At 34.3% G+C, this 23,698-nt stretch overlaps 1 protein-coding gene across 2 annotated transcripts in view; it reads left to right on the forward strand.

Annotated features, from left to right (window-relative positions):
- Positions 1 to 1,465: 1,465 nt before the first annotated feature.
- The window catches only part of FRK (fyn related Src family tyrosine kinase), a 115,692-nt gene continuing 93,459 nt past the window's right edge, over positions 1,466 to 23,698 (forward strand). For both annotated transcript variants that reach the window (XR_004233629.1, XM_003769373.4), the window contains exon 1: positions 1,466 to 2,533. Coding sequence is in view for 1 of the 2 variants with exons in the window: in XM_003769373.4 (XP_003769421.1) it covers positions 2,160 to 2,533 (374 nt within the window). In the remaining variant the exon portion in view is untranslated. The remainder of the gene's footprint in view (positions 2,534 to 23,698) is intronic.

Consider the following 23,698-nt stretch of genomic DNA (forward strand, 5'->3'; position numbering starts at 1 on the left):
ATTTCGCTCATGACAATTATGACATAGTTATGCCAAGGTGTAGCTTTAATAGAGTTTATGACCATGGAAAAGAAAATTAACTGGATCCAAAACTTTGAATTTGTGAGAATTAGTCCTACTCTGGGCCTCAAATTCCTCATTTATGAAATAATAGACTTGGAAACTATATGACTTCTATGTTTTCTTCCAGCTGTCTATGATCTAATATGTGAATTAAGCTAAAGGAATTATCAAATCCCAAGATTAAAATTTAACAGGAACTTTATTATATCTTTTCCTTATTGTTATCAATAAGCAAACATTTATTAAGTGCTTTCTGTTTGCCTAATATTAATGTTTTACATTAATCAAATTTACATTTGGATAGGAGAAAACAATATGCAAAAATATATATACAGATTGAATCTATATTATATCTATACATAGCTATACATATATAGGAAAGGAAGAAAGGAAGGAAAGAAGAAAGAAAGAGAAAGAAAAAGAAGGAAAAGAAGGAAGGAAAGAAAGGAGAAAGGGGGAAGGAGGAAGAGAGGAAGAGAAGGAAGAAGGAAGGAAGGAAGGGAAGGAGGAAGGAAGGGAGAAAGGGAAGGAGGAAGAAAATAAAAAAGAAGGAATGAAGGAGGGAAGAAAGAAGGAGAAAGTTTAGGAAAGGGAACTTTTTGAAGGAGGCAAGGGAAACCAGGAGGTGGATATGAAGAGAAGAGAGAAAAGATTCCAGAAGAGAGAAGCATGGACCACAGGCAGTGAATGTGTGCTGAGTTGGGAAATAGAGTGCTTACATGAACAGCAATAGGCTAGTGGAACAGGATTGTAAAAGATGTCAAGAGTTGTAAAATAAAATGGGAAAGATGAGAAGGATTCAGCTTGTGGAGAGCTTTAAATGCCAAATGCGGAATTTCTTATTTGCTCTTGGAGGTAATAGGCAATTCCTGGAGTTTGCTGAGAAGGTGTGTGTGTGTGAGATGGTCAGACTCACAGAAATGGTCTTTGTGAGCTGCAGAAATGGTGCTGGGAGGTAGGAAATAAAATACCTCTGGATGGATATATCTCCATCAGTAAAAGGGGGAAGTTGAGTTGAACTAGATGATTTTATAATTTTACAATTCATCGAAAGAGGTAGCAGCCCTTCAGTTTCAGAACGATACTATACTGTTCCAGGTGGTGATTTTTATTTTCAGACACTGAAAAGAAGAGGTTAAAGTACTTCCTTCCCACTTTGCCTTTTTCTCCAGGAACAAATGTCAAATCAGTTTTAAATCTATAGTTTTCCTCTGTGATAGATACCAATGTCTCTGACTTTTTTTTTTGGTGCGGTGGGGGTTGGGAGAAAAATGCCATGGTATTCAGCAGAGTTTCCATACTGGCATCCAATGTGGCGAGGGAGAAATCATGTATGGCTGGGAATGAAGCGAGATTACTCTTTGGCCCGAGCAGCCCGAGCAGGTCAGCTCCCTGGTGAGGGCGCCTAACTTCAACTCAGGACTGGGAGAAGGGAGGGCTGAAGAGAATGGGAATCCCTTTCAGGAGGAAGACAAAAGCAAACCAGGAAGTAAAGGGAAATTATTTCAGTCTGTACATAGCTCAGGATGTTAAAGGCAACCAGCTCAGAAGGCTGGTTATTCATTAGCAAGGAGGAAGGAGCTGCGGGGGGTCAGGGCTGGTCAAGCTCCAGAAGCCGACTTGAAACTGGGGAGGAGATTCTGGCAATACCAGGGCCCTAAGAAGACCTAGGAAGATTTACCTGGAGTTACTCTTTCCCGCTGCTTAACTTTTCTTTAGGATGAAAGCAAGATGACTCTCCTTAGTTCCTGGCATTTGCCTAACTAAGCTCTTATTGCCTTCCTGGACCCAGAAGAAAAAAGCCATTCCCTCAGGGAGGAGACAGAGTTTGCCCGTCTCTTACTTCCCATACTGGGATAGCCAGCAGCTGCTATTACAGAAAAGCAGAGTTTCTCTGGGGAAAGTTTCTACCGGCCGGCCAGAAGTTGTGTTAGGGAAACCTAACCAAGCATGGAAAGCTGGTGTTGATTTTCACTGTGCCTGGCGTGGGCAGGGAAAGTGGATCAGAGAGATTTGAGAGGGGGAGGAAAATCTCTCCCCCCTGGCCCTTATCCCCAGTGGGGAAACAAAAAAAGCAAGGCAACAGGTTCCAAATCATGGGGAACTTATGTCTGAAATACTGCACTTATTTGGAGCCCTGCCTTCCCTGTTTATTCCAGGAAGTGGATAAACCTGTTGTGATTGAAAATCCACATGCCGTCTCCCCATCCACCCCTCCATGCCAGAGACAGACCCCCGAGTCAGAAAGGGGTCATGGCCGCTATTTTGTGGCCTTGTTTGATTATCAGGCCCGGACGGCAGAAGATCTGAGCTTCCGAGCTGGAGACAAACTTCAGGTCCTGGATTCTTCTCATGAGGGCTGGTGGTTTGCCAGGCATTTGGAGAAGAGGGTAGATGGCCCTGGGCAGCAACTCCAAGGTTATATTCCTTCCAATTATGTGGCTGAGGATCAGAGCATCCAGGCTGAGCCGTAAGTAGCACAAAACTTCATCTAGTTTCTCCACACTTTTCTCCTACCTCTTTTTCTGCTCTCTCTCTCTCCACTCACTCCCCCTTCCTCCCCCCCCCCAATCACCTGCTTAGAAAGTATGAGGAAGTGCAGGCAGGACTGGAATAACTGAAAGCCACAATCCTCCTCCTCCCCCCCCCCCAACCCATCATAAGAGTGAAACTAGTCAATTATTTATTTTGAAATGTGTTCAATTTTGGAGTTCATTTTTTATTAAGGAATAGCCCAAGACAGTTGTGAAATAGCTTTTGTTTCCATTGTGAAATAACTTTTATTTAATGTGAGCACCAGTCTATTTCAGGGAAAAAAGTGCTAGATCTGGAGTCAGAGGACCCGGGTTCCAATTTTGGTGCTTACTTACTGCTTGTATGACTTTGGACAAATCAATGAACTTTTCTAGGCCTCCATCTTTTCATCTCTAAAATGAAGGTATTGGATGGTAACCTCTAGAGTCCTTTACAACTTTAAGTGTTTATATGTAGGAGTCTAATCTTAGTAAGAGATTACCATTAATATATTAAATATTGCATAATAATTATTATGTTAATAAATAATTACATAATTAGGATTTGCAAAGCAACTTTTAATACATTATTTCATTTAATTTTTATAACACATGATACAACGTATTATGATCTCCATTTTATAGATGAAGAAACTCAGACTCAGTGAGGTCAATTGACTTGTTCATTCATGGTCATACAGCTACTAAATATTAAAGCCAGGATTTAATAGTAGGTCTCTCTCATTAATCCTGTATGGGCATTCTTCCTACCATACCCAATTGCCTTTTAAAAGTGGTAGAATTGATCTTTGCTTGTTATCTTACAAGATTCTGTTGATAGAACTTCCTAGAACCATCATAAATCCAAGCTTCAATTTCAATGATTTTAATAGATCTCTCACAGTCTTTCTGGGTAAATAAACGAATTCCAAATCTGACTATCACTTTCTGCAGTGTTAGGCCAGGCAATTGTAGAATATGACATTTGGGGAAGTGTGTAGGATTCATATTTTTTGGGGGGAATTACTAGATTCAGTCAAAAAAAGTTTCAGGAACTTAGTTACTTAGTATTGTGTTTTTCTGTACTTTTATTATCCTCTTTGGAAATCAGCCACTTAGTCACAATAGTGGGTTTCCAACAAACAGATTTACTACTTCCCTAAAGGAAAAAAGAAGCTTGGATGGGACTCCCCATGAAATCACTGAGTTTTGTTTAGAAGAGAAACAGACGTGGCACTGGAGAGAAATGGAATACAAGGAGGGCAATGCACTATTCTTTGCAATGTAGCTGCTCTGCTCTCTATTCACAGCATCTTAGGAATTGAAGCCTATTGCTTAGGGCCCACTAACTACATAGATTCATACAAAATGTCAATTTAATAGAAGTCATGGGGATCCATTTATGTTATGAAGAAAATTGTGTAGCTGTAGTAAGAAAGCAACATCATCTTTCTATTGGGAAACTGGAATAAGATAAAGAAGAGCAAAGGGTGAGACTTGCACTTTCTTGACTAATTTAAATTTGGAGTTGACACATGATTTTTAAGGTCCTTTACATCTTTAAGAATAATTTAAATTAGTTTTATTTCTGTACCAAAATGAAATTAAGTGAATGAATGTAATTAGTTATTTTTCAAAATAGAAATTTAGCTGTTAGATTTTAGAACAAAAGATGGAAGAAACTGCATTTATGTGTAAGGGAGAATTGAAGTTAATCAGCAAGCCAGTCATCATCATCTTAGATATTGGGGAATATAAAGGAAAAGGGCAAAATTGAATGTTCCTACCTTCAAGGAGCTTATGTTCTATCAGCAAAGACAGATACTTATAAGTATTTTCAAAAGATATGCACAATAAGTACCAGGTAATGTATGAGGGAACTGGCAAGGGTCAGGAAAGGCCTAGGGAGTGGAACTTTAACAAAAATTTGAAGGAAGCTAGGGTTCTTGAGAGATTGAATTGAGAAGATTGTGAAGGACTTTAAATGTCAAACAGAGGAGATAATATCTGATCTAAGAGTAAAATGGAACCATTGGAGTTTGATGAGCAAGGATGAGATATGCTCAGTCTTTTTTTTTTTTTTTTTTTTTTTAAGGAAAATCATTTTGGCAGCTGTTTGTAAAACAGAATGGAGGGGAGAGAGCAATTAGGAAGCAATTGCAATAGTCTAGGAGAGAGGTGAAAAGAACCTGAACCAAAGGGATGGCTGTATGAACAAACAAAAAAAGGCATTAATGAGAGATGTGGAGGTGGAATTAACCAGGTTTGGCAAATGATTGGATTTGCCAGGTGAGGAACAGCAAGAAGTCAGAGATGACTGTGTTTTGTGAATCTCCCTGTGAGAAAGATGGTGGCACTCTTGACTGAATTAGGAAGGAGATTTCTAGAGTAAGATAATGAATTCTGTTTGGATGGGGGGAAATTTGAGATACTTTTGAGACATCCAGTTTGAAATATCCAATAAGCAACTGGCAATAAGGGATTAGAACACAGGAGAATTGGGATAGGTATACACACATTTATCTAGGGTTGTTTGAGCTTTGTTTTTTTTAATTATAGCTTTTTATTTACAAGATATATGCATGGGTAATTTTTCAGCATTGACAATTGCAAAACCTTTTGTTCCAATTTTCCCCCTCTTTCCCTCCATCCCCTTCCCCAGATGGCAGGTAGACCAATACATGTTAAATATGTTAAAGTATATGTTAAATACAATATATGTATACATATCCATAAAGTTATTTTTTGAGTTTTGTTTTTGAAGAAGACTATTTTTCTCATATTTTCTCAATAGTATTCTACTTTTCAATATACATGCAAAGATAGTTTTTAACATTTATTTATTTTTTTAGGGTTTTATTTTCCAAATTTTTCCTTTCTTTTTGTACTTCTTTTCCAAGACAGCAAGTAATCTGATATAGACTATACATGTACAATACTTTTAAACATATCTCCATATTTATCATGTTATACAAGAAAAATCAGACCAAAAAAAGAAAAAAAAACACCAGAAAGAAAAAGCAAACAAACAAACACGAAGGTGAAAATACTATGCTTTGATCCACATTCAGTTATTATAGCTCTCTTCCTGGATGTGGATGGTATTTTCCATCCCAGTTTATTGGAATAATGACATCATGTTGTGATTTGCACATGAATTGGATTTCAGTAAAGCTGAGTTACTTAAAGTCTTCAGCCCCACTCTCTCTGTGTCATCAAAATCCAGTGGCAAGACAAAAGTCTGGAGGGCTGATGATGGCCTAAGATATAGTAGATGATGGTGTCTTTGATATCTGACCAAGCTCTAGTAAGCTCTCCATTGCACCTGCTTCTGCTGCCTTTATAGCTATTGGAGTAAATTGTTCTCCCAGGGAAATCTTCATGTTTGGGGTAGACATCCCTATAACTCATTGATGGATTTGAGGCCTGTTGATTACTCTTAATCTGGTGTAGCTCATTTGATGAAAAGGTTTAACAGGGTGTGGCTGCTACACCTGCTACAGTTTCTTGGAGCCCCCGGGAAAGTTAAGCAACAGGTAGACACCAAAGGTAGATGAACAACTCTGAAAAGGATAAAGCAAGCCCTCACACCAGAGGTGCTAGTCCTCCCTGAATACCACATACACCTCCACTTTTCCTTTTAAAAAAAATTAGTGCAGTAAAACTCAAAGACAAATGTTAATGGAATCAGGTGATGGAAACAAGATTCAATGCAGAAAGAGTAATAATGTGTAAGGTAAAATACCCAATAGGAATGACTTTTAGACTGGTGATTCAGACTCTATTTGCAACTAAAAAAATAAATTGAGGATATGAATGCATCTGTGGTTATTTTTTGATTCTCAGGAGACCTCTGTAGTTCAGAAAGTTTATTTTCCATCTGTCCATTGCTATAGACCTTTCCTCTCTGAATTAATTCTTGATAAATTTCCCATGCCTTTTGATCACTAGTCTGGATTGTTCATGTATGCTCCCTTCAGGATTTTTCCTGAAAATCTATTGGGTAACTAACAATTTAAAAATATAAAATGATTGGGTTTTTTGGTTGTTTTTGTTTTACATGAGCTACTTGTTTTCTTCTAACATACTATCTTCATCTTTGAGCATGAACTCAAGTTAGCTTTCTCATAAGTACTAAATTAAGAATATTTTATTTTCCATAAAAGGCTCCAGATCATAGAAATTCTTTTAGTTTTGATATAATTTTATTTTGTCAACCTTTAGATTTTCCAAAAATCCTTCATGGCTAAGAAACTAATCAACCACTCATTTTAATATTTATATTTATAAGATTTAAATTTGAGCTATCTCATAGGGATCTGGGGAAAGTTAATACTGATAAAAGACACTAAATTCAGAATATTGCTAACATTGACTTTACATGGGATAATGACCAAAGCAATTTTTGACTCTTCAAGTGAATGAATATTGAGTTCTAATAGGGCTACTCTTTTTTAATTAACAAAGCAAATTATTTTATTTCATTTAAAATTGATAACTAAGAAATTATAAATTGTTTAAACACGTTTCTTAAACAAACATTGTACTAAAGATATTTCTGATAATGGCTGGCATAATTTCAACAACTCATTTTAAATTTCTTTGTATTTTGGGGTTAAGGATATTTTGAATTTTCTTCTTTCCTACATAATAGATTCCAAAAATTCTTATAGTATTTCATCCCCCCTAATTTTCTAATTTATTTTATTTTGTTTTTAATATGTCACTTTTCCCTGCTTAACATTGTTTTAATAGAAAAATCACCAAAAAGTCACCAAAATCCTAACCCTTTTCTATGTGTGTGAAATGCTAAAAGTCTGGGGTGAAAAAATGCTAAGTGTCTGATAAAAGAAACTGATGTTGGAATACAGACTGAAAGATTATTTTTCACCCTTCCTCCCTACTTCCCTCCCTCCCTCCTTCCCACCCTTCCTTCCTTCCTTCCTTCCTTCCTTCCTTTGTTTTGTTTGAGTTTTCTTGTATAAAATAACTAAATGGAAATGTTTTACTTGATTGTGCATATTTATCCTATATCAGATTGCTTACCATTTCAAGAATGGGAGATGAAAAAGAGGGATGAAATTTAAAGTTGAAAACTTAAAAAAAAACAATAAATAATAAAAATGTTTTAAAATGTTATTGGGGGAAAATAAAATATTATTTTAAAAGTAGATTCAACAATTAAAAAAAGAAGTGTAGACAAGAATTCATGAGAGTTTGAACTGGAGTGCTGGGTATGTGAATGGAGAGAAGATTTATGGATAAGGCCTGACAATGATTTAGTTAAGTGGAATGAGAAAGAGTGAAGAGTCAAGGATAATTGTAAAGTCAAATCTGGGTGACTGTAAAGGTGGAGAGATCATTTCAGAAGTAACTTACCTTCAGTTCTATTCATCTTGCATCAAAATCATTTATTTTTTTCTTGGGCTATTTTTGAGCAAATAATGTAATGCTATGCTTTTTAGTTCCCAGCAGATAGATTGTTCAAGGTTTTACCTTCTTTTAAATTAACAGTATAATCTGGGGCTCAAACTCATTTGCACATCTCCTGTTGGTAGAGAATGATTATGCTTTCTATTTGTATAATCAGGAGTAAGTTGGTGAGAACTATATATATATATCTCCTTTTGGCTTTCCACTTGGAAAGATGACTCAAGACGTCAGGCTTTCTTCAGGAAGTGGTCCCTGGAGGGAGAGAGAGACTTTGGAAAGAAAACTTTTCTAGAGGTGCTGATTCCTCTGCATGTTGTCTCCTTTCCAACTTTTTCCCTCCCTCGAGAAATCTTTCCTGAAACTAGACTGTTACTTTTGAGTATCTACTCTCAAAGCTGGAAGCTAGAAGACCAAGTATCTAGCCTCTCCCAAATTCCCACATATGAAGTGAAAGTTATGCATATGAGGTTGAGTCCAGGGTTACAATAGAAGAATCATGAATATAAATTTTGACTTATACATTTAATCCAATTTTATGAATCTTTCCAATCCCTTTAAACTACTTTTCTTTTTCTGAACAACTCTCATCAAATAATCTAACAAAATAGATTAGAAGTCAGAAGATTTGAATTCACATAGTGATTCTGCAGTTTGTTGGCTGTGTGACCTTGGTTGCTCATCTATTGAACAGTATAATAACACTTGTACTTTCCACTTCACAAGCTTGTCATAATAATAATAATGAGGATAAGTAGAAATTTATTTAGCATATATCAGGAGCAGTTGTCCATTTACTATTCCATGCTTGAAAAAATATGGAGTTTTTAATTATCACTCTTCCTCTTTCAAGTATAATATTGTTTATTGCTTAAATTTAGATTTATTGCTTGATTTTTTAATTTTATAAGATAATCCCCCCCTTTTCCATCCTGAACCCTCTCAGCCCCACTCTATCCTCTGGTTTCATTTCATCAAATCTGAAAGGTTCGTTGCCAAGATCTGGCTAGGCAACATACATCAAAGTTTCCATTCTCAGTATTGTTAAGGGTGTGGTCAAAGGTTACAAATCTAGTAATAGGACCCAGTAATTACAAATCAAGAACCAAGAATAATGATCTTTAGTCTTTTGCTTTTATTAAAAGAAAATTCAAGTAACAGCCTGCCTGTCATAAATCAGTATGAACATTAATAGTATCATACAAGCAGAGCACTGCTTAGCTGAGAAATTAGAAAAAAAATCAAGTAATCCATTGTCAAGTCATCTCCCTTTTTATATAGATATTGAGATTGAATCTATATGTGTCTATGTGATAGAAGGAGAACCATAACAGATATAAAAAGCTTGTTGAGTCCAGTGCCTAGGTTTTGGGTGCCAGTATGATTGAGATGGTATCAGTATTTGCCTTATCATTCATTGCAGAAGTCATGGAGATCTGTACTTGGAGATGACCCAAATAGATTATAAACTCCTTGAAGGAAGGAACTTTTCCCCCTTTTTGTTCTTCTTATCCTCAAGGCCCAGTCTGGTGCCTGAGGAGCTCACTAAGTGCTTGTTAATTGATTGTCTTCATAACCCAGTCAACCTATTTTGTCTGTCCACTTTCTGTGGAATCTCATTAATGTTCTTATGAAACACGCTTGCTTTTCTTCAGGTTCTACCTATTTATTCCAAGACATACATTCAGATGCCATAAAAATTCCAGTGTCAAGAATTATTCTACAGTAAACTTTGTATTTGATTATTTTTATGAGCTTTATGAGATTATTTTATGAGCACAACTCCTCTGAGTCATGAACAACATTTGATTTGCATATGTTCTTACTTTTAAATCAATAAAAAAGAACATATTAAGTGCCCACTCTGTGTTCAGAGTTATGCCTAGTGAATGGCTTCCAGATATCAAAGCAAGGAAATGAGGGTTAGTTTGGTTTATATATGTAAAGAAGTCACTCATTTCCTCATTTACCTTATATTTATGCATTTTATATTTGAAGCACAGAATTCATCTTCTGAAGTAAAGGAGTCCAATTAAAGCTCATTGTCTGAGCCTCAGAGCTTATTCGCTTCTATATCTAAAGAGAGAGAAAAGATAAGCTACTTTTACTTAGGAACCAAGACTTCTTTGTATCTTTTGTTGGGAATGTAGTGGGAGAAGTCAAATTGGGGGAAGGTTTTTCTGTTTTTAGCAGTTTTTCTGTCCGTTGTTTTCATTTTTCCTTTCCTTCTACTCTAGTTATGTTTTAGACTAAGGACCTATAAATCCTAAATCAGAGCTAAAAATAAAGAAGATTTGTCACCTGTACATGCTTATGGTTCAGACTCTTGCTATGATTTATTTGTATAGTTTTTAAACTATACTTTCATTTACCTTTTCTAACATGCTGGATTTTGTGATAAAACAAATGTCTTAGAACTATATTTTTTTCACCAGTGTATACATTTTCCCCTATCCATACTTATGATGGCTAGAGAAATTTCAGTATATATTTTCCATTTCAATTAAAAACAAAACAAAAAATAAAGGATCTAGGAATTCATCTGATATAAGTCTTGAAACAAGGGTACTCACTGATCCTAAGTGAAGTTCCTTTTAAAACGAGTGTTATGTGTGGATTTAAAAAGTAAACAAAATAAAGAGTAGCATTCAGGTTTCATTAGTTGATAATTCTTTTAATTTAGTATTCATCAGGAAGTAGCCATGCCCAATGTGTCTAGCTTTTTTCATTGATGTTATCAGTACATTCCTTTCTCAATACATTCAACTTCCCCAGAGTACTTTCGGACTTCGAGTAATTCTCACTAAAAGAGTGGAGTTGTAAACATAGGAGTCAGGGCATTGGGGGTAAATAAGATAAGTTATTTCAAACCAGATTTTATCACCTTGTAAACAACTTGACATTACTAAGAAATTACCTCTGGTAGTTACTGACATATTTGTTATGGATTCATATCTCTTTAGACCTGACCTTTGTACTAGTTTTCAAAGAATGCTAAGTGAAGATAAATTCAAAGCAAAACCAAAGACCAAATAAGCCTTTAAAATATGGGAGGATTACATTCATAAAATAGCTCAATGCTAAATGAAAATACTTTTTTCCTGAATATAATTTAAATTCTTGTGGACTAAATCCAAGAATTTTAGTTTGTAGACTAAAAGAACAATGTAAATCAGCTGAAAACATCTAGATTCCAGGACATTAACTACTTATATTTATTATTAAAATGTGGCATTACATAAAGAACAATGAAATATTACTATAAATATATGCTGCTTATTATTACTATGTGTTACTTAGCCTGAAATGGAAGTGATAATTGTTACAAATGCCTGAAGTGATTCTGAAAGAATGATCTTATCAAAAAAGCCTGTCCTCACAGTGAGTTATGCCATAGTGATAGAACCATATAGCTTTTGTACCCTGTATCTCTCAGCTTTTGACATTAAATTTAGTAAAGTGAAATTACTGTTAAGACTTGTTGTCATCATTTATTAAGCAATAATTATAATTAACTGCCTAATGGATAGAAGCACTGAAATTAAATTTTATTAAAATAATGACAAGTTATAAAAATGATGAGTGGAGGGGCTATTTGAAACTTATTTAAAAGATACAGATACAAAAGTTCAGAGTTTAATTAAAGGTAGTTTAATAATTGTTTAAAATTTTATTGTCTATATCTCAAATCATGAACCATCTCAACACACAACCTGAAATAAAACCATGTAATACAAAGCAATTACACGTGATCATTTTTAACCCATTCCAGGAACAAGTTTATAATAAAATAGGTATTACTGATAATAGTTAAATTTCAGTGTAACATATTCTCTTCAGCAAGGATTACAGTATTGATCAATTTCTTTCTGTCAAGTGATCATCAAAAGTAAGCAAAGAAGGGGAAATCACTTTCCCTCAAAATCAACCAAAGTAGAGTATAAGAACAGATTAACTTAAAAGAAGGTTATATACTTTGTCAAATTAGTTGATTCAGCCCAATGAATCTCCTGATTGTCAGATATTTGGTCTGAGTTTTATTTTCCTTCCCACATGAAGGTTGTTTTTAAAAATGTCAACATGACCCAAATTGACAATTGAATAGTGAAAACTAGTCATGCGAATTATTTAGTGGTATATAACCCAAAGAGGCTCAATTTGACTAAGTTCATCCTTTCCTCCTTTAATTTTTACTGACTTCAGGTTGGTTTGTCTGAATGGATCTGTTATTCAACAGAATTGACTAAATTAATTGGTATTGTAATAATTGAGAAGGGATAAGTATCATTTTGATTAAAAGTGAATATATCTTCAAATGTCCCAAAAGAGGCAATTCACCAACATGAAGAACAAAAGAAGATGCAGGTCTTTTTATCAAATTCTAATTTTCGTCATTCTTGCAATACATACACGTGCATATATATGCTTACTTTCATAAATACTTGCATATGTCTATATTATATATTTGTTTTCCACTCCTTTATACTATTAAAATTATTGAGGACCCCAAGAGATTTTATTTATGTGAATTTTATTTATTAATATTTAGCTATATTAGAAATCATAATGGATAAATTTTGAAATATTAGTTCATTTAAATAATAATAAACCTATTACATGTTAACATAAATAATATATTTCGATGGAAGATAACTATATTTCCAAGAAAAAAACTTAGCAAAAAGAATGGTATTATTTTTCAGTTTTGCACATCTTTTTAATGTCTGCCTTAATATAAAAAATTGAATTCTAATAACTGCTTCTCTATTCAGTCTGTTACAATATGTTGTTTTGGTTGAAAAAAAAAACCCCAAAACATCTGGCCTCACACAGGTATATAGTTGGAAAAGCAGAGAGATTTTAATAAACAAAGTGTGTCATAGTATTATTTTGAAAATGATTTTGATCTTGTGGACCTCCTGAAAGGAAATGGGGAAGTCCTGGGGTGCTTGGGCATTTTTTGAGAACCATTGATCTAATTCAGCTCTTCCTTGAATGGGAATGCTTCTTGTTTTGAAATAAAATTTATTTTTAATTTTCAATTCTAAATTCTCTCTCATATATTGAGAAGATGACATATTTTTAAAAAGCAAGAAAATGAAAAAAGAAAAATAATTTCTTAATACTGAGTCCATTAGTTCTCTTCCTGGAGGTAGATAGCACATTTTATGTCATAAGTCCTTTTGAGTTGTGGTGTATCATTATACTTATCAGTGTACTATATGTTTTGGGGCAACTAGGTGGCACAGTGGATAGAGCCTGGGCTGGGATTCAGGAAGACTCCTCTTCCTGATTTCAAATCTGGCCTCAGATACTTACTAGCTATGGGATCGCAAATAAGTTAAGTCACTTAACCCTTTTGGCCTCAATTTCTCATCTGTAAAATGATCTGGAGAAGGAAACGGCAAACCTTTACACTCTCCTTGTCAAGAAAATCCCAAATGGACTCACAAAAACTTAAACAAAAATGAAAAATAATTAAACAACAACAATAAAGCTTTCTAATATTTTTCTAAAATACCATACAGAGTGGTCTGGCCAGAGTAGGATTATCTCCTTCTCATTCTGGATGCAATGCCTTTTTTGATATGTTTTAGGATTGTATTATTTTTTTGGCTGCCAAGCAACAATATTGATTCATGCTGAGTTTTTAGTCCATTTAAAATTATTTTTTGGTCATGATTCCCACCCCATCAAGTTTTATTATTTTCTTTAAGGTCAAATTTTTCCTGGCTCATGGATAAAAAATCACAGAATTTTGGAGCTGAAACCAAACATCTAAAGATTTCATATTCAAAAATGTCCCCCTCAATCATTCCACCAATAAGCAAATATTAAGCACTTTTCATGTACCATGCACTATGGCAGGTACTAAGGATACAAGAATAAAAGCAAGACAGAATTTATATCTTGTTGGGAAAATTATATTTTACAAGATATCCAGCAAATGGCCCCCCAATCTTTCCTCTGAGACCTCCAGTAAAGAAGATTACATGTGGTAGAAGCCCTACTTCATTTTCAGAAAGATATAATCATAATTAAGTTTTTTAGAAAACAGTCTAAATATATCTCTTTGCAGCTTTCATCCATCTTTCCTGTTATGTGGCTTTTTTAGGGTCAAACAGAGCCTCTGTTCTTATGATAGCACTGCAAAAAAACCTGAATACATCTCTCATATCTCTCTTGAGACTTTTCTTCTCCGTGCCATACATCTTCATTCTTCACTTGTTCCTCATATAATATGGACTTGTACAATCCTAAAGTTAGACCTGGAAGGGACCTTAAGGATTATCAAATTTGACTCCCTCATTTTACAGCTGAGGAAAACTGAGGCACAGAGAGGATACCCAGAGTCACAAACTATTGAGTATCAGAAGTAGAATTTAAATCTAGACCTTTTGACTTCAAAGTATCTTCTCCAAGGGTAAAATTTTCCTTTCTCTGAACCATCTCTATCTTGTCAATGTTCTTTCTAAATACTGTAATGATCAAAATTGAAAACAGTGCTCCAAATTTGGTCTGAGTGCAGAGAAACTAGCACCTCTGAGATTGTATTTACTTTTATTTTAGCTGTGATATGATACTTCTGATCCATTCTCCATTTTTTTTCTTTTTGTGCCCACATATCTGAGGCTGTGAGGTTTATTGTTTTCTTTCTTTGTGAACTATTATCTCCTATGAATTACTGTTTTGTTTTGTTTTTTTTTTTTTTTTTTTTTTTGCTTTTCTTTGGATATACTCACATCTTTCTGAGTGGTTTGGGTACTTGATGTGGAGAGATTTTTTCCCCTTCTCTCTTTTCAGTTTTAAGCATTTTATTTTTAAATATCACAGATACTGAGCTGTACATAACATCATTTCATAAAGATAGTATTCATTATTGACTGGGAGTCACAAGGTGTAGTTCTCAGTCATATTTCTGCCATAATAGATATATCCTAGAAAATGAGAATAATTAATATTGTTATGAGGATCAAATTAATTTGAAAGCCCTTGTAACTGTAAGTAAGCATTATTAAATAAGTGAATTTTTAGTATTAATTAAGAGGTAACTGAGATAGGAGCTTGTAATACAGTGGTTAGCACTCAGTCCCTGGAGTCAGAGGACCTGAGTTCAAATTCAAATTCAGACACTTAATATCTGTGAGATACTGGGCAAGTCACAATGCTGATTACCTCAAAAAATATAACTGGAAAGGATGACAACTTTTTTAAAAGTGGAATTTCATGGTGATCAGTTGATAAGTTAATTAACAAACATTAAGTACTCACTCTATGTGGCTTAGTGTCCTAGGCTGAATATACAAAGACAAAAATAAAATAATCCCTGCATTCAAGATAGACCTGTCTGTCTGTCGATCTATCTATCTCTATCCATCGACCCACATATATATATATCCCACATATTCACATACATGTATCTGTATATATATAAATATATACAAAATACATAGAAATGAATATAAGGTAATGGGCACAAAGGAAGTCATAAATATCTGGGGAGGTATTAGGAAAGGTTTAAAGAAGAGTGGAAAGGAATGAGATTCTAAGAGGTAGAGATATTAAAGAATGTATTCCAGGCGTGAAGAACAATCTTAACAAAGGGATTGGGATATAAGATAAAAGTATTATTTGTAAGGAATATTGTAGACTGTATTAAAAAGCATGTGAAGAGCAATAGTTATGAGAAAGGTAGTTCGGTGACAAGTTGTGAAATATGAATATTATGTAATTGTTATGGGGTCATCTACCATGTCACTGATTACATCTTGTATACTGAGATAATGTTGTCAGGGCAGCACACCATTAAATATGCTTAGGAATTGATTAAAATGGATATGATGAACTGCTAAAAAGGAGGAAGGGAAACTCCAAAAAAGCATAATTATGCTTGTCAGATCAGATAACCTATTTCACTTTTTTCACCCATGGGTTGGTTGGGAGGTCAGTGGCTGATTGTTTGGCAGTAAACTTTAGTTTTAGTTTAGCTTTTTTAAACACCAGTGAGAGAGTCACCTTCTACCTTTTAAGTCTTTCCCTCATGGCCTGATATGCAGGGCTAGATAGGGGAGTTGTCCCTAATTGCAGCCATTGAGTGCATTTACAAACTTAGGACCAAGGATTCTTTTCATCTTTATGTTTAGTTAGACAGATAAACATTGTAGCAATTGGCAGGTACCCAGAAAACTGTTCTGAACTATCTCCCACACCTTAAGAAAATAATGAAGGCTTGGTTGGAAGATTTTATCTTTAAAAAAATTGCTGATACCATTTGTTATTACATTGCATAAAATTTCCTCCGTATTTCTCTCCCTTTCTCATCACAGATTACCCTATAATGTAAGGTTTTTTTTAAGAAAGGAAAAGAGGAAGAAACTAAGCAAATCTGATCAAAACTATATAAGAATATGTGCAATATTTTACCCCTGTGGATTTCTACCTTGTAAAAGAGTAAAGGGTAGTATATCTTTTTATCTTAGCCAAACTTTATCTTAACTTATCTTATCTTAACCAAAGGTGGTGTCTACCTCAGCACTTCATCTAGAATGCTGAACCTAGCAGATGTTTAATAAATATTTGTTGAATTTGTGGAAAGCTATAGCACAGAACAATCCCAGCATTTTCCTTGTAAAGCAAAATGGGACTGGAATCTCATATCCAGGTGCAAATTCTAAAATGCATTTAAAATGCTTTATGTATGTCACTTTTAAAAATCACATGGAAGCTTCCCAAAGCATGGTAATTACCAGTCTGAAGTAAAAGAATTATCAGCCTGAGCTTTTAAAGTGACAGCAAAACAAAGTGCAATCTATAAAGTTCATTTTATAGAATCAGGTCCCAACTGGCATTTTTTAATACCTTAATTTAAATCTTAGGGCTCTCCATAGACAGTTTCAGCTTCTTCTGAGAGTAAATATTTTTCAACTTTTTCACTTTGAAAGCTGGGATCTTTACTGAATGCAAATTATTTTTTCTACATTAAGATCTAGAAAAATTACCAGGCAAATAATTGTTTACTTGATTAGGACTGTTACTAGTTGTCTGTTGATGTCTCTGAGGTGTACTCTGATTCCCATTTGTTAATAGTTCTCTGCTATCAACTAGAATCACTCAAGTCAATTCCCTTGTGGAAAGCAATTCTGTAGATTAAATAGATACCTTCCTCTTAATTTCAGGGGACAGCTAGTTGAATCCTATACTTTTAGCTCTTAGTTTACCCAAGGGTTTCTCATCACTGTCTGTACTCTATCACCATAGTGTCACCTCTCTACTAGGAGGATATATTGGAAAGAGGGAGGAATTTGAAATCATGAGATATGAATTAGAATTTCAGTTCTGTAACTTGCAGAATGGGTTTAAGTCACGACTTCTTCACAATTCTTTTTTCTCATCAATAATATATCATGCCCTTTTTAACTCTAAATTACTATTCTGATTCTATGACTTTTCTTCAGCTCTCTGTTAACCTCTTGATTTAAACTTTACCCCTTTGCCTTCTTAAATATATCATACTTACTATCCCTGTTTCCCCCAACTTATTGACTTTATTATTTTCTTGGGAACCTTTGAGTTTCAGGAGATTTCCAGGAATACATACAAATAATTTCTGTATCAGTTCTAGGGCTAGATGAGGCAAACAGCCATCTAGAATATCATGAAATGCAATGAAATACACTTTTTAAAATGGCTTTTTTGTATATTTATATAGTTTAAATTCTAGAAAATTCCTTCCTCCACAGCATGTTTATATTGTAGTAGTTATCATGTTAATAGAACATGAAGCCTCCAATGAAAAATAAACTCCACAAGACACTCTTTTCAAATCTTGCTTAGGGCACTCAAGATACTCTCTTGATTTTATGCTTTCATTTTCATATGAGAAATGCTTATTACTTATTTACTTCTTTTGAGTTTGGATTTCCTTATCTTGCCTGGGTGCAGTGACCACTCACAGACCTGTTCCTACCATTGATCCTCTAGGAATAGTTTTGACCTGCTCCATTTCAGACCTGGGCTTTAAGCAAGCTGATACCTTTGCCTTCCTCTTCTCCTCTCTCTGAACATATTGCTTTCAGACTTAATGTTTTCTCAACTATACCACTATACTAACCCAGAGCAGATCAAATGTTCTGCCAGTCTTAACCACCAAGGATTACAGGGATGTGTCTCTTTGGTTGGCAATCATTTACTTCTTTAGTTATTTCTAGATTTTGTGGGATAGTCCATTATTCCAGTACACCCACAGACCCCTCCAAGTTGGCATGTAGATGGTAAACAATTAGGATAAAATAAAGATTTACAGTTGGAAGAGACTTTATAGTTCATCTAATTCAAACTCTTTATTTTATAGATCAGGTCATAGAGGACTAGAGAGTTTGAAGTCATATAGATGGTAAATAATTAGAACAAGATTTGAACACAGACTTTCAGATTCCTAATAATACTTCCTTTTCACTATATTATTTTCCTAAAGAGACAGATGAGTAGACACTTTAATGGAAATTAGAGAGTGTACAGCAGAGAATAAAAGAAAACCTACAAGTAAGCAAAGAAAAGATGGACAGTTATGGACATAATGTCTTTTATTATTATATATACTTTCTGGAAATGTTCTGTTGGGCATATGATGATTTTTTTTTATCTTTCTTTTTCTTATTTTGCATTTAAGTTTTTTTAAATGGATTTATTTACTTAAAACTTAAATGTGAAATAAGAAAAAACAAAATGAAAAAAGAAAAAAAAAGAAAAAAATTGTTATTTCTGTATTGTTTTAACTAAACAAATACATTTTAAAAAATTAAGAGAAGAATCCACAAAAAGTTTAAATATGAACAACTAAGAGAAATTAGAGAAGGAATCAGTTTAGGATTAGCTTCAGGGAATGAGAAAGTTTTATGAGAAAAGGGAAGAATGATCTCTAAGAAAAAAAAAGGAAAATTAGATATAGTAGGTAAGGAGTTAAAGTGAATATATGAGAGGTAACAAGTTGCAAGGAAATAAGCTGCGTATAAATCATGAAGAATATATGTGAGTTTGTAATTAGTAGAGATTAGTGGGTTGCCTTCTTTAGTGACTCATCATTGTTTTCTGAACAAAGTTCAGAGTCCTTTCCCTGTTCTTTAAGGTCATCCATAGCAACTGTATTTCAGATTATACCCCTCCACAGTTAAATTTAAACTCCAGTTAAATTATGCTATTTGTCCCTCAAGCATGCCATGTGATTTATCATCTGTATTTCCTTTGTTCAGATTGATTCTTCTAATTGAGAAGGCCTTCCTTTCCTCCCTTTGCCTTTTGAGTGCCTTGTTCAAAATCCACTTTTACTCTGAGGGTTTTCCTTGGTGATGACATCCTCACTAATGCACTTAACATATTATGTGGGTCATAGCTATCTACCTCTATTCTATTGCCTTTCCATTAGGAATGAGACCCAATCCTTATCTCAATTTTGTATCACCCAGACAAGAATGAAGTGCTTTGCACACAACTAGTTCCTAAAGAACTGAAGTCATAGGTGAAAGGACATGGTGAAGAGATGGTGAGTAGGGAAATAAGAAAACATGAGTGGTGAGGAAAGATGGATTCTGGAATGAGAAAATGTTTTGTTCTGTTTTTATTTATATTGCTAACTCCTGTGCTTGATGTTATATTTGAATTTTAAATTCATTTTCTAGTGTTGCCTTTAATGGGTTATTAACATTAATATCTTATCTCCCTTCTTGCACAAAATATCCATTGATAGGCTCAACCCTCCCATTGATCAAATGGTTGCTTTGACGTGTTCCATTTCTGATTTGGGCCAATCATTTCTCTTCTAAGTCAGCCTAATGGCATAATTTGAGTATTTTTTCATGAGTAAAAGATAAAAAATACAATTTTATAATATAAGATTACATTTAAGGACAACACGAACCAACCATACCATGCTGATTCCCCATAAATTCATAGATCTAGAACTCAGAGGGTAATAGAGTCCAACTCTTCCCCCCAATTATATAGATGAGAAAGCTGAAGACTTGAAGTGTAAAGTTATTAGCCCAAAGACATATAGGTAGTTTTAGGAGAATTGGGATTTTAATCAAGACTTCTGGTACCACAATTCAAAAAAGATTCTATTTATTCTAAGATTTCAGATAAATCATTAACACTTTGGGGTATAACCAACTCATTCTATGAGAATAAGTTTGAAATGATTTAATGATTAAAGAAATGTGATTTTCATTGTAAATATAGAGCCCACATACCCATAATAGCCCTCAAAAGGAGTTAAAAGGATAAATAGAAGATCTAGATGGTAAAAGAGAAAACAGAGAAATAAGCTTCGGCATATTTCAAATGCTGAATTTTCTTTGAAAGGAGAAGGCATACTAACATGAAGAGTTTATCTGTGAATCTTAATTTCTAGTTAGACAATTTGATATTTATCTCACAAAGCCATCTCTTACTTAACTGATAATAAAAAAGACTGTCTTGCTCTCTCCTAAGAATATTATCTTCTTATTAGCTTATTTATAAGCTTATTACTTTATTAGCAAATACATTTATTTGATAGAAGTTAATTCATTAATGTAAAGAAAACATTTCTCCCCCACTTTGGTCACAGAATTACCTCCCAGCAGGTTTTTAATCTAACCAAATGTTGATAGAAAATACAAATAGTAATCAAATTTCTTATTGAAAGTAAGGGGTTTGTGTATGGGGCTGGGGTGGGTAGGGGTAGGGAAACAATCCATTTCATAGAGGATGTGTATGTGTGTGTGTGAGTGAGTGAGTGTGTGTGTGTGTGTGTGTGTGTGTGCATAAATGTGGGCTAGAGCTTCTGGGGGTGAGGAGAAGTGGGAGCCCATATCCAAAAGTTACCCAAAAGTTACGTCCTTTTGATCAAAAAAAAAAATCTAAAAATATACTAAAGTTCATTTCAAAGAGTGTGTACACAGACAATACTTGTGTCACACATAAAAGGGTTTGTTGTCCTCAGGATTAAGTATATCATTATTACAATTTAGTTGAAAAGATAGATATTGTGGTATATTATATAAAGAGCTCTCTTGTAACCCATGATAAATTGTGACCATGATAAATTTAGTTTTAAGTCCATTCCTGAAACATTCTGGCCACATGATCCTATGGAAATGAATTAATCTCTTAGTGTCCCTGGAAAATTTCCAAGATTTACAAATTGTAAAGCAAGTGCCTGAATTCAAATTCAGGTTTTGATGTTTGCTAGTTGTATGAACAAGTCACTTAACCTCTGCCACTTTTTTCCTCAACCATAAAATGAAAATAATAATAGCACTTACCTCACAGGGTGGTTGTGAAATTAACAGTGCCTGAAAAAACGGGGACACTTAATAAATACTTGTTTCCTCTCCTCCAAATTTATCTTTGTTACAAAGGTAAAAGCGTCTCCCTGAGAATTCCTCATAGAAACAAAATCACAGGTCACCCCCCCTTATCCCCCACTCAATTATGCCATTAGTTAACTGACTCTTGTTAATATCTATAAGTGTAGGAAATAAATGCTTTTGGCTTGGAAATTAGGACTGCTATTTAAAAACATAAACCAGTTCTAACAACAATATTGAAAGCAATTGTAAACGCCCCAATTAATTCAGGAAGAAGCTAAGAATGTGTACTGACTAATTGGATTCCTTTTGCTTACTTTACCTAAAGCACATTCCCAGGTCGGGGAGGGAGAGAGACGGACATTCTGGCAGATTCTACACAGATGGGGGTGGGGTGTGTGTGAGGGGGTGGGAGAAGGAGATGGAGAGGGAGAAGGGGGGGAGAAAGAGAAAGAGAGAGACAGAAATACAAAGAGTGTGAGAGGAAGTGAGAGAGGGAAAGGAGAAGGGGGGAAGAGAGAGAGAGAGAGAGAGAGAGAGAGAGAGAGAGAGAGAGAGAGAAGGAGAGACAAGAGGCAAAGAGACAGAGACAGACAGAGAAACAGAGAGAGAACTAACGTGTGTAAGCAAAATCCTTTGCTTTTTTTCTCTTGGCTTTTTGATCTATTAAAAAACATTTAATCATATAAGCCATATTAAACAATATCCACAAAGTTTTTCTACTTATTTGCCTTAACATCTTTTCTAGAAGGACAAACTAAAACAGAATCCTATTTATTAAAAAATGCTTAGGTTAACACAGGAAAGACACAGAGTGGATGATGGGTGCTGGGGTAAAGATAAGAAAATAAACCAGGATTCACACATTTCTAAGAAAATTTATTATTAAGAGATCCTTGTTGATTAGTATTTTATACTTTAACACAAACCATAGAAAGGCAAATTCACTTGCTTTATATTTATTTTTTACTATAAAAATTGAGGGACCAGTTAGCTGAGTTATAGAAATTGAAAGACATTACAGGAGGACCCAAAAAATGACTTGATAACAAACCTGGTAAAGAGGTTGAATTGGAAAATCACCATTTAAAAAAAATTCATTTATGAGCTACATGATGTCCTTCTCTGCTTTGCCTTTTTAGATTTGGAATTTCATTGCATTTTGTTCAGAATTTGATAGCAATTAATTATGGTATAATAGAGGGAGCAAAGGGTTCTTCTTTGTTGTTGTTTCAGTCATGTCAGACTCTTTATGATCCTATTTGGAATTTCTTGGCAAAGATACTGAATTGGTTTGCCATTTCCTTCTCTAATTTATTTTATAGATAAGAAACTGAAGCAAGCAGGGTAAAGTGACTTGCCCAGGGTTACCTAGCTAATCTGTTTGAAGCCAGAGTTGAATGCAGGAAAATTGGAAAGAAGTGGGGAGAGGGGAGGGAGAGAAAGAGATAGAGAGAGAGAGACAAAGAAACAAACTGAGATAGAGGCTAGGGGAGGGGGAACATGGTACTCTATCTACCCTATGACTTACTTGTCCCAAAGGATCCTTTGGTAGTTAACAATATATAATATTTAAAGAGTATTTGCAATTGATTTTATTATGTAGTTTGATTTCTAAAACCACACTTTGCATAGATAATTTATGTCTTTTGGTAGGTAGAAGTAGAGAGCAGTTTCAGCTATTATTTTAGTTATTATTATTATTAAAATAGAAAAAAGACAAGTCTGGAGTAGTCTTACATTTTTTAACGTAAGGATTGAACTGAACTTGAATCTATTAGAATTACATTTTGAACAAAAGAGAATAAATAGATCCTTTAGTCTTTCCTACTTTTCAGCAATATTTTAACTACTCGTTGCTAAGAAACAAATAATTTCGAAAAATTTCAAAATTTATAGCATCAAAGGCAAATAGAGCAAACTTACTTCTCAAACAGCAGCCAGATTACATAGCTAACAAAACAAACAAAAAAATCTTAATTACAACCCCCTATATGTTATTGTTTTAGTACTTCTAGTATGTAAGTAATCAAAGAAAGAGGGATGTTATCTAAGGTTTACATTCAGAACATTATAATTGGTTAGGTTAAATTGCTCTGAAAACTCCCCACAGTGAAAACACAATGATTAGAGCATGAAGCTTAGAGCTAGGATGTCTCATTTTCACTTCCCATTTGTGACACAAACTGGATATTGTGACTTGGGCAAATGACTTAACCTTTCAATGCTTTAGATATCACTCTAAGATTCTAAGGTGTGAGAGCTATATTTATAGGGAGTTCCCTATACTTGTGAAGTCATTGATCAAGAGCATATTAATTTTTTTGGTGGCAGAAAGAATCTGTA

Source organism: Sarcophilus harrisii, chromosome 4 (assembly GCF_902635505.1).
Source record: "Sarcophilus harrisii chromosome 4, mSarHar1.11, whole genome shotgun sequence".
In the NCBI taxonomy this organism is placed as follows: domain Eukaryota; kingdom Metazoa; phylum Chordata; class Mammalia; order Dasyuromorphia; family Dasyuridae; genus Sarcophilus; species Sarcophilus harrisii.